Source organism: Tupaia chinensis, unplaced genomic scaffold, assembly GCF_000334495.1.
Source record: "Tupaia chinensis unplaced genomic scaffold, TupChi_1.0 Scaffold144952_1, whole genome shotgun sequence".
Taxonomy (NCBI): Eukaryota; Metazoa; Chordata; class Mammalia; order Scandentia; family Tupaiidae; genus Tupaia; species Tupaia belangeri.
This window is the reverse complement of record NW_006204812.1, coordinates 579,917-597,149: the sequence shown is the minus strand read 5'-3', so window position 1 is coordinate 597,149 and position 17,233 is coordinate 579,917. Positions and strand designations below refer to the sequence as shown.

At 39.2% G+C, this 17,233-nt stretch overlaps 1 protein-coding gene and 1 long non-coding RNA gene across 2 annotated transcripts in view; one reads left to right on the top strand and one right to left on the bottom strand.

Moving 5' to 3' along the window:
• Nucleotides 1-17,233, bottom strand: part of ATAD2B (ATPase family AAA domain containing 2B) — a gene marked incomplete at its 5' end in the record, with an annotated part of 152,389 nt that overhangs the window by 14,687 nt on the left and 120,469 nt on the right. Inside the window, one exon of the mRNA XM_014583869.2 lies at nt 2,888-3,010. Coding sequence (XP_014439355.1) covers nt 2,888-3,010 — 123 coding nt within the window. The remainder of the gene's footprint in view (nt 1-2,887; nt 3,011-17,233) is intronic.
• Nucleotides 13,744-16,280, top strand: LOC102487692 (uncharacterized). The gene is made up of 3 exons (XR_337245.2): nt 13,744-13,975; nt 15,641-15,822; nt 16,156-16,280. It is a non-coding gene; the product is annotated as an uncharacterized LOC102487692 (long non-coding RNA).

Here is a 17,233-nt window from a genome sequence, read left to right as displayed (position 1 = left end):
TTTCCCTACCAAAAAACCCCAAAATACAACACTGTTCCTCCTTATATATCCCTTTCTACCCTGGGTATATCAGCATCTACTAATCATTTCCACCAATAATATGGTAGCCAATTTTGACTCTTCCTTCCTCTCACAGTGCCCTCCACCCTTGACCCCTTTATATTAATGCTTGCTATCTCCATTCCTACGTCATCAATTAAAACCCTAGACTATGCCAATGGTTTCCCCTTTCACCTAACAACTTTACTGACATACAATTTATAGAATATAAACATCACCTGTTTTAAGCATATAATTAAATAATTTTTAATAAACTTACAGAGCTGTGCAATAATCACGGCTATCCGATTTTAGATAACTGTCCCTGATAACCAGTACTCTTTCTTTTTGTCTCTATAGATTTGTCTTTTGGACCATTTCCAACAAAAAGAAGCATATAATATATGATCTTTTGTGACTGAATCTTATGTTTTTGAAAGTCACTCTTGCTGTACTGTGTATCAATACTTTATTCCTTTTTATTGCTGCATAGCACCATATAAACATACAAGTTGAATATCCCTTATTCAAAATGCTTAGGACCAAAAGTATTTCAAATTTCAGATTTTTCCAGATTTTGGAGTATCTGTGTACATACAGATATCTTGCAGATAGACCTAAATCTAATCAGGAAATTCATCTGTGTTTCATATACACCTTATATAAATAGTCTGAAAGTAATTTCACCCTTTCTTTTCCCCCCTGATTGCTACAGCTCACTGGAGAGGGATGGCGGTAGGGAGGGTAAGAAAGCACCCCCGGAAGGGATGGCCATGATATAATCTCTTCTCCTCCATTGTCCTCTCAGGATTTTGGGCACACACGCACATGTGCCCGGCATGTTTTTCAAGCCACCAAATATAGGACACAAATCACACAGTCAGCCATGTGGGATCCAACACTAACCACCACATCATTAGCTGTCTTTCATTCAATATTTCAGTACTGCGGCATTTTGTACATGAGGTTAATTGTGAAATACTCATTTGCAGGGTCTTATGGGGTCACGTCAGCACTGAAAATGCTTGGAATTTGAGAGCATATCGGGTGTTCAGATTTTGGGATTAGGAATGCTCCTACGTTTTCCTTACCAACTTCCCAGTTGATGGACACCTGGGTTGTTTCCAGTTTGGGTTGTTATGAATAATGCTCCCTATGAACATATATGTACACATCTTCATGTGGCCATGTATTTTCATTTCTCTTGGGTAGACTCCTATTAGCAAAATAACTAGGTTGAAGAGCAAATCTATATTTAACTTTTTAGAAACTGCCAAACTGTTTGCCAACCTGGCTCTAGCAGTTTTTAAACTTATTTCTCCTCAGCTTACCCATACTGAGACCATGTTAGTTCCTGCTGTCAAAGCAATTTGACCAATTCACTGTATCCTTAAATCCTTCAATGACTTCTACTACCTCTGACAATGCTTCTCAAACTTTACTGAACTTAAGAAACCACTTGAATAGTCTGTTAACATGCAGATGTCTTGGCCTTCATATTCTAAGAGAATCTAATTCACTAGGTCTAAGCTGATGCAGGTAATAGGCACAAACATTTTGAAAACCACTGATCTGGGGACCAGCAGGTGGTGTGGTGGTTAAGGCACTGAACACTCCCACATGGCCAACCACAGTTCGAGTCCTGGACCTGGTGGCTTATGCACTCACTCTCTCTCTCTCTCTCTGGTCAAATTAAAATAAATGAATGAATAAATAAAAATTAAATATATCATTCTTAAAAAAAAAAAAAAGAAAGAAAAGAAAACCACTGATCTATAGGATAAAGTCCAAGGTCCGTAGGGATGGCACTGATTCATTCAAACATTTACTGAAAACTTGTTTATACCAGACATGGTTCTAGGGACTGGAGTAGCACTATAAACAAGATATTCATAGCACTTAGGAGTATAACCTAAATAATGATGGGACAGACCATACACATACCTACCCTCAAAACACATAATGGCAGATGCTACCAGAGCCTTCATTATATAGGTGGTCAGATTAGGTTAGGAGGCAGGGAGGTCTGTTCATACTTTCAATGTCCTGGACTCAACTCATTCCTTGAACCCTATATTCCCACCATCCTGTCTATCTTAGCAATATCAAATAGTTTAAAGTTCTTCTAGGAGGTCTCTCTTCTCTGTGCTCTGAATCAACAAAGGGCTGTAAGTTGAAACAAGCCATATTTGCTCATTCTGTGGTTAACAACGAGTTTGCATATAAACTTTAAATTCCTAATAACTTTCTATTTTTTCTGAGAGGTTTTTGCTATAGGGCATGTGCACTTGCCAGAAAGACAGAGATAGATAGAAAGCGAGAAATCACCCCCCTATGGGGGATGGCCATGCTGCAATCTCTTCTCCTCCATTCTCCTCTCAGGATCTTGGACATGCATGCACACACGCCCAGCATTAGTTTAAGCCACTGGGTCTGGGACTCGAACCGCGGTTGACTACATGGGAGTCCAGTGACATAGCCATTACGCCAACTGCTGGTCCCCCAATAACTTTTAGAGAGTACCAGTATTATATGTGAATAAAAAATAAAACTTCTTCATATCTAATACCTAAATCCTTTAAAAACAGAAAACAATCACTAATCAAGACAGACTCCTGCAAGAAAAACTTTACTAAGAAATCCTTCATTTCTATAAATATGTACTTTCGCAGAAGGTAAAATTTTCAAATATCTTTGAGAATTTACGTATCAGTATCAGAAAGTAAGATAAGCTTGTGCTTCAAAGTACATTGCTTTCACAGGATCAGCAGCCTTAAAGGAACAGCACCTAGTGGCTCTCGGTCAGGGTACACTAGGCTTCACTAGCAAGTCCATGTCTGCAGCTTACCTCTTTTTATTCTTGCTTCCTTAATTTCTTCACAGAGTTTATTAAATTCTGGATCCAGTTCAGCGGCAATGATGGCATGTGCAGTGTCCTTCAGGGTGCAAGCTCGGTGCCTAATTATTTTATCTGTTAAGAAAGTGGGCATAAACTTATTAAACATATAATACCTTTAACCAGGAACATCTTTAAAAGAGAAAGAAAAGAACCCAAACATTTAAATAAAACTCTAAAAAGTATTTTTAGATGAGAAAATATTCATTTAAATGATAGGTTACAAATAAGTATAATAAATTACTAAATCAGATTAGTAATTCTCTTAGTATTTTACTTTTTAGAAACTCAAAGCATAAGCAAATTTGACAAATCATCACCTCAAAAACATACAGTTTTATTTTTAAAAATTTTTAAAAAGAGACCAGCAGATGGTATAATGGTTGCGTTGCTGGATTCCCACACAGTCAACTGCAGTTCAAGTCCTGGACCTGGGGACTTAAAACTCACGCCCAGCATGTGTGCATTCGTGCACCAAATCCCAAGAGCAGAATGGAGAAGGGACTACGGCATGGCCATTCCCACTGGGGCAGGGGGTGATTTCTCGCTTTCTGTCTTTCCATCTCTGTCTGTCTCTCTGGTGAGCACACACAGCCTATAGCAAAATCTCTCTCAAAAAATACATTTTAAGGGACCAGCAGTTAGCGTAATGGCTATGTTGCTGGACTCCCACGTAGTTGACCACGGTTCGAGTCCCGGACCCAGTGGCTTAAACTCACGCGGGGCGTGTGTGCGTGCATGCCCAAGATCCCAAGAGGAGAATGGAGGAGAAGGGATTGTGGCGTGGCCATCCCCCCTGGGGAGTGATTTCTCGCTTTCTGTCTCTATGTCTCTTTCTGTCTTTCTGGCGAGCACACGCACCCTATAGCAAAACACTCTCAGAAAAACAAACAAACAAATACATTTTTTTTGGAAGAGTTTTTTTTTTTGCTATAGGGCGTGTGTGCTCGCCAGACAGACAGAGAGAGACAGAGAGACAGAAAGCGAGAAATCACTCCCCAGGGGGGATGGCCACGCCACAATCCCTTCTCCTCCATTCTCTCGGGATCTTGGGCACGCACGCACACGTGCCCGGCGTGAGTTTAAGCCACCAGGTCCGGGACTCGAACCGCGGTCGACTATGTGGGAGTCCAGTGACATAGCCATTACGCTAACTGCTGGTCCCCCAAAAATACATTTTAAAAATTTTAAAAATGTGATTTTCAATAAAGATTTTAAAAGAATTAAGAGGATAATCACCAAATGCCCAACCCCAAGTTGTCATAGACGGATAATGAAAATCCATAAAATCTTAATTTTCTCTGTAAGTTAAAGCTGGCCAAAAATGCTAAACAATATGCTATATCCTAAGTAAGGGTGACCACTTAAAAAGAAAAAAGTAACAGAAACGAATACAGAAAAACTCTAAGTTGAAGAGTACAAGATAGTATATAAATTGTAGTAGATCAATAAGAGAAGCGCAAACACAATTCTAGGTAAACTGTACCTAGATATGATACTGTAAGAGCCTGTTTCACACTGCATTCATAACAATACAATAAACAGTGCCTCCCACAGCTGTGCAAACCAGAGATTTCAAAGGCACGTAAATATGTCAAAGTGACTTATTTTGTAACAGTTCAAGAACAAGAATCCCAAGTCACAAAATAATATCTGCTTTTTCTTGTCTAGGAAAGGAAAAAATATATAAATAAAGAGATCTTTTATTCATAACTTTTCTCATTAGAAAGTTTAAATTTCTACTGTGGAAATCTTACAAAGACAAACATGTACCACCCAAAACCTACCACTGGTATATAGCTGACCCTTGAACAACATGGGTTTGAACGTCACAGGTGCACATACATGTAGATTTTTTTTCAATATATTGTAAAATACGGTACAATACAATGACTTTCTCTTCCTTATAGTTTTTTTTAAAGAATTATTTAACTTTATTATTTTTAATTTGATCAGAGAGGGACAGAGCAAGAGAGAAAGAGAGGGAAAGTAAGAGAGCAAGTTACCAGGTCTGGGATGCGAGTCTCAGTTGGCCATGTAGAAGTCCAGTGCCCTTAGCCACCATGCCGCTTGCCGACCCAAAGTTTTCTTTTCTTTTTTTCTTTTTAAAGAATTATTTAATTTTGGGGTCAGCAGGTGGCGTGGTGGCTAAGGGCACTGGACTTCTACATGGCCAACTGAGACTCGCATCCCAGACCTGGTAACTTGCTCTCTTACTTTCCCTCTCTTTCTCTCTTGCTCTGTCCCTCTCTGATCAAATTAAAATAAGTAAATAAAAAGTCAAATAATATCATTCTTTTTTAAAAAAAGAAGTATTTACTTTTATCAATTATTATCATTACTTAATTTGACCAGAGAGAGGGTAAGTGAGAAAGCAAGTCGTCAGATATGAGATTCAAACCATGGTCTGCCATGTAGGAGTCCAGTGCCTTAACAAGGCCCCATCTTATAACTTTTTTTTTTTTAAGATGAATTTTTGCTATAGGGTACATATGCTTTCCAGAGAGACAGAGAGAGACAGAAAGTGAGAAATCACTCCCTGAGGGGATGACCACGTTGCAATCCCTTCTCCATTCTCCTCAGGATGTTGGGCAGACATGCAAGCTGCTGAGTCTAGGACTCGAACCATAGTCAACTACATGGGAGTCCAGCGATGTAACCACTACGTCATCACTGGTCCCATCTTATAACTTTCTTTTTTTTTTGGAGAGATTTTCACTGTAGGGCGTGTGCGCTCGCCAGACAGACAGAGAGAGACATAGAGACAGAAAGCGAGAAATCACCCCCCAGGGGGAATGGCCATGCCGCAATCCCTTCTCCTCCATTCTCCTCTCGGGATCTTGGGCACACACGCACACGCGCCCGGCGTGAGTTTTAAGCCACCGGGTCCGGGACACGAACCGCGGTCGACTACGTGGGAGTCCAGCGACAAAGCCATTACACTAACTGCTGGTTCCCCCATCTTATAACTTTCTTAATAACATTTTTTCCTAGCTTACTTTGTTGTAAGAATACAGTATATAATATATATAAAATACTGGTTTATCAGAAAAATAATGACGTATTTTTCTGTTTTCTATGTTATTCGATTCTTTGTTACTGGTAAAGATTCCAGTCAATACTAGGCAATTTGCAGTTGAAGTTTTGGAATGTCATAAGTTTTATGCATATTTTTGACTGCACAGACACTGCATCTAATGGATGTTAGGTTTTGTCAAAGGCTTTTCTGTTGAGATAATCGTAGGCATTTTTCTGCTAGTCTTTTAATACAGTGAATTACACTGATCAGCTTTCAAATGTTCAACCAATCTTTTTTTTGTGTGTGAGAGGTTTTCACTATAGGGCGCGTGCGCTCGCCAGACAGACAGAGAGAGACATAGAGACAGAAAGCGAGGAATCACCCCCCAGGGGAGATGGTCATGCCACAATCCCTTCTCCTCCATTCTCCTCTCAGGATTTTGGGCACGCACGCACGCACACGCACCCGGCCTGAGTTTTAAGCCACCGGGTCCGGGATGCGAACCGCGGTCGACTACGTGGGAGTCCAGCGACATAGCTCTTACGCTAACTGCTGGTTCCCAGATGTTCAACCAATCTTGAATTCTTAGGATAAATCCTCATCGACAATAATGAATTATCCTTTTAACAGACTGTTGGATATAATTTGCTAAAATTTTGCTCATGTTCTCATAAGATATTACTCTGTAGTTTGTTCTGTTCTTCGTAATTTCCTTTACTGGTTTTGGTATCAGGTTAATGTTAACCTTATAGAATAGGCTTTAATTTTAATCCACCTCACTTTTCTGGATGAATTTGTGTAGAATTGATTAACTCTTCCCTAAATGTTCAGTGAAATTACAGAGTGAAGTCACTTGGGCCTGAAGTTTTCTTAATGGGAAGGATTCAATTACAAATCCAATCATTTTAATTGATAAGAATGCATTCTCTATTAATATTAACCATTTCTTTTTTTATGAACTCAGATATGTATCTTTCAAAGAATTCATTCAATTTACCTAATTTGTCAAATTTATTGGCATAGTTATTCATATTTTTCAAATATCTATAGTATATATGTATACACAAAATATGTATGTATATATATATATATATAGAGAGAGAGAGAGAGAGAATATCTCCCTTATTCCTGTTATTGGCAATTTTTGTATTCTCTCTTGTTACCCTGGGTCATTTCAATAGAGGTTTATCAATCTTTTCAATTAAGAAGCTTTAGGTTTCATTGGTTTTTTTTTTCCCCTTCCCTTTTTTCCCCTCCCTATTTTCTGTTTCATTGACTTGAGCTCAAGATCTTTATTATTCAATTTTCATTTTGAGGGGAAGCTGAAGTTACTGACTTAAGACATTTCTTCTTTTCTAATTTAGATAGTTCATGCTAAAATTTTCCCTTAAGTACAGCTTTAGCTGCATCTGAAATGTGAGAGCTTTCATTTTATTTGCTGTGAAAACTTGTAAACATCTCCTCTGATATCTTCTCTGACCCAAGGATGGCTTGGAAGTTGGTATTCAGTTTCTAAACCTGTTCTTCCTAATAGCTTTCTGTTACTGACTTCTAATTTCAGTCCACTGTGGTCAGAGAGCATGCTTTGTATAACGTGAATCCTTTATATGTTTAATAAGACTTGTGTTATGGCCCAGAATACAGTTTGTCATGGTAAGTATTCCAGTAGACTTGAATGTGCCTATTTGCTGTTTTTGGGTACAGCATTCTATATATAACATTTAGGTCAAGCCGGCTGACAGGGTTGTTCTAGTCTTCATCTTTTTTTCCTCTTTGCTCTTTTACTTATGTTGTTTTTGTTTTTTCAGTTTTCACTATAAGGGTGTATGCACTCACCATGGAGAAAGAATGTGTGAAAGTAAGGAATCACCCCCTGGAGGGATAGCCATGCCACAGTCCCTTCTCTTTCATTCTCCTCTTGGGATTTTTGGCAAACATGCAAGCACTGGATGCATTTCTCAAGCCACAGAGTCCAAGACTTGAACCATGTAGTCAGTCATGTGGGGTCCAGCCCCCTTAACCACACCACCACCAACTGGTCCAAGTCTTCTATATATGTATCGGGTTTGTGTATATGGCTGTATCTATCAGCAACAAATTTCTCTTTTTCTCCTTGAAGTTCTATCAGGTTTTGTCTCATAAATTTGGAAGCTCTGTTATCAGAGGCATAAATGTTTAGAACTGTTATGCTTGCTTGGTGAGTGTGAAATAACCCTTTTCTCCTAGGTAGTATTCTTTGGGCTGAAATCTTCTTTTGACATTTACATAATTGTTCCAGCTTTCCTTTGCTTGGCATTAGTATGGTGTGTCCCTTTAATATACTTCCATTTTTTTTTATTTGTATCTTTTAAATTTTTTATTTAGATTTATTTATTTATTTAATTTGACCAGAGAGGGACACAGCAAGAGAGCGAGAAAGAGGAAAGTGAGAAAGCCAAGCCACCAGGTTTGGAACTTGAACCATGGTCAGCCGTGTAGGAGTCCAGTGCCCTTAACCACCATGCCACCTGCCAGCCCCTCTATTTCTATCTTTATACCAGTATTTAAAGTATGTTTCTTACAGGCAGCATATGGTTGGGCCTTGCTTTTTTACCTCTGAAATTATTTGCAATATCTAGGCCAGGGATCAACACACTTTCTTCTGTGAAGGGACAGAGTAAATATTTTAGGCTTTCTTGGCCATAAGCTTTCTAGAGCAAGTACTCAAAGCTGCCCTTCTAGCACTAAAACAGCTATAGGTTACATGTAAATAAATGGGAATGAATGTGTCCTAATGAAAAGACTTCATTTACAAAAACAGATAGCTTGCCTATAGTTTGTTGACCCCAGTTAAGACCACTTACTTTTTTCATTTTCTTTTTTTTTTTTTTAAAGGTTTCTACAATAGGACACATGTACTTGCAAGAGAGAGAAAGTGAGCGATCACCAGCGGGGATAGCCACCCACAGTCCCTTCTCCTCCATTCTCCTCTCGGGATTTTGGGCACACATGCATACATGCCCAGTGTGACTTTTAAGCTACTAGGTCCAGGACTTGAACTATGGTGGGCTATGTGGAAACCCAGTGCCATCACAGCACCACCTACTGGTCCCTAGATCATTCACGTTTAATGTGTTTTATATAATTGTCAATTCAGGGACCAGCAGGTGGCATGGACATTAGGCAGCAGGATCCCACATGACAGCACTGTTCAAAACAGTGCAGTTCAATGACAGCAGCTGGAAAAACATGCTAAGTGCATGTGCATGTGTACCCAAAATCCCAAGAGAAGAATGGAGGAGAAGGGATTATGGTGTGGCCATTTCTACCAAGGGGTACTTTCTCACTTTTCTTCTGTCTCTCTCTCTCCCACTCTTTCGAGCCCTATAATGAACAAAACACTGATTATAACTGCTATTTATTTTCTATATGTCCCATATGTTCTTTGTTCCTTTTTTCCTTTTCTCACTTTTTTTTGGAATTATTATGTACCTTTTTTATGATCCCACTCTATCTCCCTATTGGTTTATTAGCACTAACTCTTTTGTACACATTGGTAGCCCTGTGTGAGCTTCAAGGACTATTCTCTCACTTTCTTACATGTATATGCTGATCAGTACTTAGTTGAAGGCCAGGAGACAACCTTCCACAGATATGCAAGAGTGTTTTCTTTGTTCTTTCTGGGATTATACCCTGAGAATTCAGGCTACTTTGGCCTGTTTACATTCCCATCTCTGCTTCTAATTCAGAGAGAACTCCAGACTAAACTCGGGTTCTCTCTCCTATGCATAGTCTAGAAACTAAGTTACTGGAGTGTTAACATCTTGTTTGGTTCCCATCTTTTGAGAATGAATCACTGTCTTGTGCTGCCAGATGTAAAATGTCTTTGAAATGAATTTTTTTTTCTTGATGTATTTATTGAGGTTCCTCCCCCCCCCCATTGTTTCATGTGAGAGAGTAAGAACCTTTTTCTACACCTTGGTCAAAAGTAGACATCTCCTGATACTTTTTAATTATTCTTTGAAAATTCTGTGCAATGTGCCTTAGTTTTTCTGAATTACTGATGTTTTGGAGAATATTGAGTTGTTTCCAGTTTTAGCTATTACAAATAAAAAACTCCAGGAACACTCTTACAAGTAGATAGAGCTACACACACAGCTCATAATACAAGGCTTGTAGTCTATGCAATGTCATGGCTTTTCGTCACTGGGTTTCTACCTCAGTGTGAGCAGAGAGAAACTAAAAGAGAGGTAAGACTATAAAGCTGTGTATTTGGCACATTATCTGCCTATAAAATAGTTACATCACCTATTTCTGTGCTTTTTTAAAGGATATCTCCCATCCTGATCATACCTTTAATCAAAGAGGAAAAAAGAATAAATTAATGAAGAAAAAAATAGTTCCAGAGAAGTTGTTACAAAGGACAAGAAATACACTTTAAAGAACATCTGCATTTGATTAGAGGGACCTGGAGAGTGATGCTTTATTATGTCCCTATCATTATAATTCTTTTCAATCATTCTTAGTTTAGAAGAATTTCTAAGATTACACATACTATAGAACCATAAGCTTAAAGAATACTAAAATTAAAAAAAAATTCATGATAATTCTTAATTCTTAATCTTTTTGAGAGGTAGAGGAACATCCAGGATTCTGGTAAGAATGGAAGAAAAGTCAAAAAGTAAACACAAGCATAGAATTTTGTATGTGGTTGTTCAGAGATTTGCTCATGGGCAACAAAATTAATATCCTCGCTTTTAAATTGTACAGAATGGGGCCAGCAGGTGACATGGTGGTTAAAGGCACTAGACTCCCACATGGCTAACCATGGTTTCAAGGCCTGGACCTATTGGCTTGCTTTCTCACATTCTCTCTCTCTCTTTCTCTATCTCTCTCTGATAAAAATGAAAAATAATAAAGTTAAATAAAATAATTCTTTTTTTAAAAATTATACAGAATTAAATCCACATATGTACCAATTTTGACTTGATCTCATACTTTAAGATTGTAAGACTGTCCAAATCCATGAAATTTGAAAGCAACAGCAACACAGTTAAAAAACCACACATGGCTTTGAAGAAAGATCTCAGTTCACTCAGCTGTGCCATATATTTGTGAGTTTGTACACTAATTATGTAACTGCTCTGAGCACCAATTTCCTTACTTATACATGAAGATTTTACCACCTACACTTACCTTCAGTCAAAAGAAATGGCAACTTAGGACAACAAATAAGTTTTTATAAAATTAATAGAGTCAAAGATGAAGAAATCACTTATAACTGGAAAAAAATCAGAAAACTCTCTTATGAACTTAAAAAGCATTTAAAATCCCTCGGGACCAGCAGTTAGGGTAATGGCTAGGTTGCTGGACTCCCACATAGTCGACCGCGGTTCGCATCCCGGACCCGACGGCTTAAACACATGCCAGGCGCGTGTGCATGCGTGCCCAAGATCCCGAGAGGAGAATGGAGGAGAAGGGACTGCGGTGTGGCCATCCCCCCTGGGGGGGGATTTCTCGTTCTTTGTCTCTCTGTCTCTCTCTCTTTCTGGCGAGCACATGCACCCTATAGGAAAAACCTCTCCAAAAATAAAAAAAGCATTTAACATCCCTTAAGGATAAGTGCAAGTTTAAAAATATATGTGGCTTTAAGAACTAGGTGCTTTTAAAAGATTTATTTTCTTGTATATATGTTATACCTCAGTAAAACTGATTTTAAAAGAAAGAAATGGGAGGGTGTAATTGTTACATTGCTGGACTCCCACATGGATGACCACGGTTCGAGTACTGGACCCAGCAGCTTGAAACACACTGTGCACATGTGCATGCATGCCATCTCCCTGGGGGGTGATTTCTCACTCTCACAGAGTCTCTCTGGCAAGCACACATGCCCTATAGCAAAATTCTTTTAAAAAGAGGGGGCGGGCAGCAGGGAGCATGTTAGTTACAGCACTGGGTTCCTATATGGCTCATCATGGACTGAGCACTGGACCCAGAGGCTTGGAAATCCCTTGGCATGTGTGTGTGCATGCCCAAAATCCCAAGAGGAGAATGGAGGAGAAGGGACTGTGGCATGGCCATCTCCCATGGGGGATGATTTTTCACTTTCCCACTCTGTCTCTCTCACGAGCACATGTGCCCTATGGCAAAAACCCTAAAAAACAAAACAAAACAAAACAAAAAAAAAACAAAGGAAAATAATGTATACACTCCCAGTAGAGGCAAGACGTTTAACAGAAGTATGGAAACACTAAGGCTTATGTTGCAAAGAACTAGGACCCACATTTTCTGAAGCAAGGCTCCTCCTGGGCTCCTCTCTCTTCTTACATGTAGCCTAAGGGATCTCATTCATTCTTATACACTGACGACTCCCTACTGTATCTCTTGACTAAACTTCTAAATTACAGAACCATACACACAGCTAATATTATACAATGACTATTTTATCTGGGTATGACAGATATAATTCACACTAACATGTCCAAAATTAAACTTAGCAACATTTCCATCAACCTGTTCCTTCAGTGGTTAACTCCATTCCTCCAATGAGACCAAAAACCCAGATTCTAGATTTCTGCCTGCTATGATTAATCTGTTGGCCCCTAAGTCCTCTAAATTCAATCTCTGAGCCATTGCAATTGAATCTTTTATTTTTAAAGAAGAATTATTTATTTATTTAGTTAATTCCATTTGTTATTATTTTTTATTTTGACCACAGACAGAGAGAGAGAAAGGGAAAGGGAGAAAGCAAGCTGCAGGTCCAGGACTCGAACCGCAGTCTGCCATGTGGGAATCCAGCGCTCCTAACCACCACACCACCTGCCAGTCTCCGCAACTGAATCTTAACTGCTGTTCCAACCTGTCTCACCACTGCGGTGAACTCCAACCCTAAATTTATACTAATAGGCCAGATCTGTGTCTTAATCAACTGTGTATCTCAGCCCTGAACACAATTTCTACATAGATAATACTTATTAAGCAGAGGTTCAGTAAATGGCCCGTCAGCAGGTACGGAAGAAAATGAATTTCCCACTGCTCCTCCACAGCGGCATTCTATACCTTGGTACACTACTTTCCTCAGCCAAGAATGAATGCCCTTCCTAATCCCGGCCATCTCCAGGTAGTGTCATCTTCTGTGCTCCGCTCACTCTGTGAACATATTTCTAACACAGATCTTATGACTCTACATTCCTATCTGTCACCTCAAGACATTATTCAGTATTGCCACCTCTACGCTATTTCTTTATCTTATCGATCTTTATGTTATTATAACCACCAATGATTAGATGAACTTCTACATGTGCAGACTGTGTTAGATAAAACTGTTATGGACTGAACCGTGATACCCACCCCAAGTCTTACGCTGAAGTCCTAATGCCTAGTGCCTCAGAATGTGACTGTCTTTGCAGATAAAGCCTTTAAGAAGGTAATTAGGTAAAATGAGGCTAAGCAGGGCGAGTGCTAATCCAATCTGACTGGTGTACTTATTTAAAAAGGAAATTTGGACACATCAAGAAAAACCAGAACACGCACACACAGAAAAGGCCACATGATGACAAAAGGAGGCTGCAGCCACCTAAATGCCACAAAGAGAGGCCTCAGGAGAGACCAATCCTTTTGCCACCTTCACCTTGAACTGATGGCTTCTAGAATTGTGAGCTGATCAGTCTCTGCTGTTCAAGTCACCCTGTCTGTCATAAAGCATTACAGAAGCCCTAGCAAACTAAAGCCTGCCAGGGAGTAGTAACCCTGTCTGTATTATGGACCTATCAGAATGCTGAAATGTATTCTGTCACAAGAGGCAAGGACTCTGCATTCTAAGCACCAGCTCAGTAATTAGCATATGGTAGTACACCCACTAATAAAGATAGAAGTGATTCTGTCTGAAGCACAGAACTCACGAAGTACAACTGTGGTAAATAAATGTACAGGACATCCGAGGGCTCCAAAAGTAGGGTGAATCTGGGGACTTTATACCTGTACAACTGGTAGAAAACAGAAGACTCTGAGAAGACAGTAAGATTAGAGCATCAGAACAACAGGTGGTGTGGTGATTAAGGGTGCTGAACTCCCACATGGCCGGCCATGGTTTGAGTCCTGGACCTGGTAGCTTGCTTTCTCACTTTCCTCCTCTCTCTCTCTAGCTCTGTCCCTCTCTGGTCAAATAATTAACTAATTAATTAATTAAGTTAAATAATTCTTAAAAGAAAAAAGACTGGGGAACAAAATTAGTCCAATGATGCTATGCAGTTATAATGGGGCCTAGCAGGTAGAGGAGAGATGCTGTAATAATGGGGAACAGTCAAGTATAACATAGGATGGTAGTGGGACCAGCAGGTGGCATGGTGGTTAAGTACTGGACTCCCACATGGCTGACTGTGGTTCAAGTCTTGGACCTGGTGGCTTGCTTTCTCACTTTTGCTCTCTCTCTGCCTTTCTCTCATCAAATTAAAAAGTAATAATAATAAGAAGAAATAAAATTAAATAAATAATTCTTCTTTTTTAAAAAAAATAGCATAGATAGTAGTGATTAGGCCAAACAGCTAATACTTGTCACAGTTAGAACCGACAAGTTAAATTTCTTCTTGCTCCATCTTTAATTTCTGTCCACATCATCCTCAAGGGAGAGAATCTGGGTAAACATGTAGGTGACATGCATAGCTTTGAAAATGTTGACTTTTGTCTTCCACGTATATGCTAGTTTTTTTTTCCCAAATGACTAAATGTTCTGCAAAACAGAACACGGTAAGCTTTCAAATACTCATGGGAGCTTGTAAAAGTAATACAACATTCATGTAATTTCCACTTGCTACACAACAGACCCTGAGGTTGTTTTTCTGGTACATAACAAGTGGTTCTGTTGCTAAGAAAAAAACAGGCCTCTTCACTAAAGATATGAAAAAACTTGAACACAGCCAAAAATAAAGCTTTTGAATTCTATCACTTTTTGTATCTGAAGAGTGAAGGCGGAAAGTCACAAGTGAACCGTGTTAACTTTATCAATGAGATAGTCAGATTCTTTGATTCTACAGTAAAAGGTTATTATATGCCAGAACCCATTGCTTCTTCCTTAAAAGTAGTTTTAATATTGGGGCCAGTAGGTGGCATGGTTGTTGAAGGTGCTGGATTCCCACATAGCTGACCATGGTTCTGGTCCCATACTGGAGGCTTGCTTTCTCACTTTCCTTTCTCTTTCTCTCTCTCTCTCTCTGGTCAGATTTAAAAAATAATAACAAATGGAATTAAATAAATAATTCTTTTTTTAAAAAGGTAGTTTTACTATCAATGTGGTTGTACTTGATTACTTGTAAGAAAAAATCTGGATAGAACTCAACTAGATTTCTGTAAGCACCTAAATTCATTTTCACTTCCAGTCTCTAGATTTGTTTCAGAGTAATATCAAATCTGAAGTGTAATCCTGGTAATGTAATAAGCATAAAGTAGGCTAAAGCAAATATGCAGGGATCTACTAAGAAATTAATATATAAAAAAATTAAACCACAATTTAGATAATGATGGAAAAATACAAACACCAACAGCTAACCTTTATGGAACATCTGGCATGACCCAGGCACTACGCTAAGGACTAATATTTAAGTTGAGTCACATGGAAATGATGACTCCATAGAGTTCAACCTAATACACTTTTTCATTTAATCCTTAAAACTACCTCAGTTAAAGGGTATTGTATTATTCCTATTTTACAGATGAAGAAATTAAAATGTAGAAGATTTAACTTGATCACAATTGAAGTAATAGAAAATAGAAGAACTGGGACTAAAGTCTAGGTTTAAATCCAAACTCATGTTCCTATTGCATGCTATACAACATCAGTGGCCTCTATGTACTGTGGGAAACTGCACATCAGCGAGTCCGCCAAGGCCATTTTGTGAGTCTTATACTATCGCCATTTTAAGGAAACCTTTAAGTTTCGATTTCTCAGCGAGCAAACAATTACACAACGCCAAAGGCCACAACTGGCTCCCCTTCAAAACCTCACCTTCAAAACCATACTACCCTGCACCTCATGATTGGTCCACAAAGCAACCAATCATAACCCACTTTTTACAATCTTTCATTTAACCAATCACCATCCACCAAAATGTATATAACCATAATCCCTGGCCCACAATAAACAGACGACCCCGAAGAGCTATAACACTGTGTCGTCTCCGTGCTGTAACACTGTGCCGTTTGTCCCGTCTCTCACTCCTTCCCTCAGGAAACCTGTTCGACTGTCCTGCGGGTCAGGACACGTGGCGCCTGGACAAGGGACCTGAGTACGAAGGATCCAGTGAAGAGCTCCCAAGGAAGGCTCCAGTGCAGAGCACTGAGAAAACAGAAGAGGAAAACAGAAGAGGATTGCAGAGACTAGTCCAGAAGGGGACGGCAGAGAATCGTCCAGAGAAAGGCCGGCGAAAAACATAGAAGGATGAAGAGAAGACGTCCTGGTAAGTAGTTACTTATGTTTATTTTTAAGTACGGGTAATAATGGGACAAGAGCTTAGTCAACATGAACTATCTGTTCAGGGCTTAAAAGAAGCCCTTGCCGTTATGGTCACTAAGGGAGAGCAGATCATGCAAAATGATCAACCCCAGGAGGAGGCTATAGCCGCCTCAGATCTAACCAAGGATCCTAAAATTGAAAAAGAACAAGGAGAAGATCTTATTTCCCTAGATAGTGAGGAAGAAGTTAAAAGTCCCATAGGCGAGACAAAACCCAAACAATCCAAAAAACTAAAAAAGAAAAACAACCTTAAGGCTCTACAAGAGCCAAAGAAAAACGAGTCATCAACTAGTTCAGAGGAGTAAATCCTAGAGGCCGAGGCAGCCAAATATAATAACCCCAAATGGTCACCTGAAGAAGAAATTTTGGAAACAAAGGCAGCCAAGTACAATAATTCAAAATGGCCGCCTTTCAAAAAATGACCGCCATCTTACAACTTGGTCGCATCTGCACCACCTTTGGTGAGGCCAGTTATTGACCCTAGGGAAGAGATTTTGAATAAAATTAAACAACTTGAAGAACAAATTCAATTAGAAAAGAAACATCAAGACTTAATATCACAATTGGAAAAACGGAGAGTGGATAAATCTAAAATTACAGATTCCTCACAGAATCGCTATCAGCCCAGTTTTACCCCTGGCGCAAAAATTAAACCAGTTCAGATACCACAACCATCAATGAACTTTGAGGAACAGGAAGCCGTCCCGGTAACAGAAACCACAGATCAACAAGGACAAGCATGGCGCCACGTATGTGGCTTTGATTTTTAACATTATAAAAGAAATTAAAACAA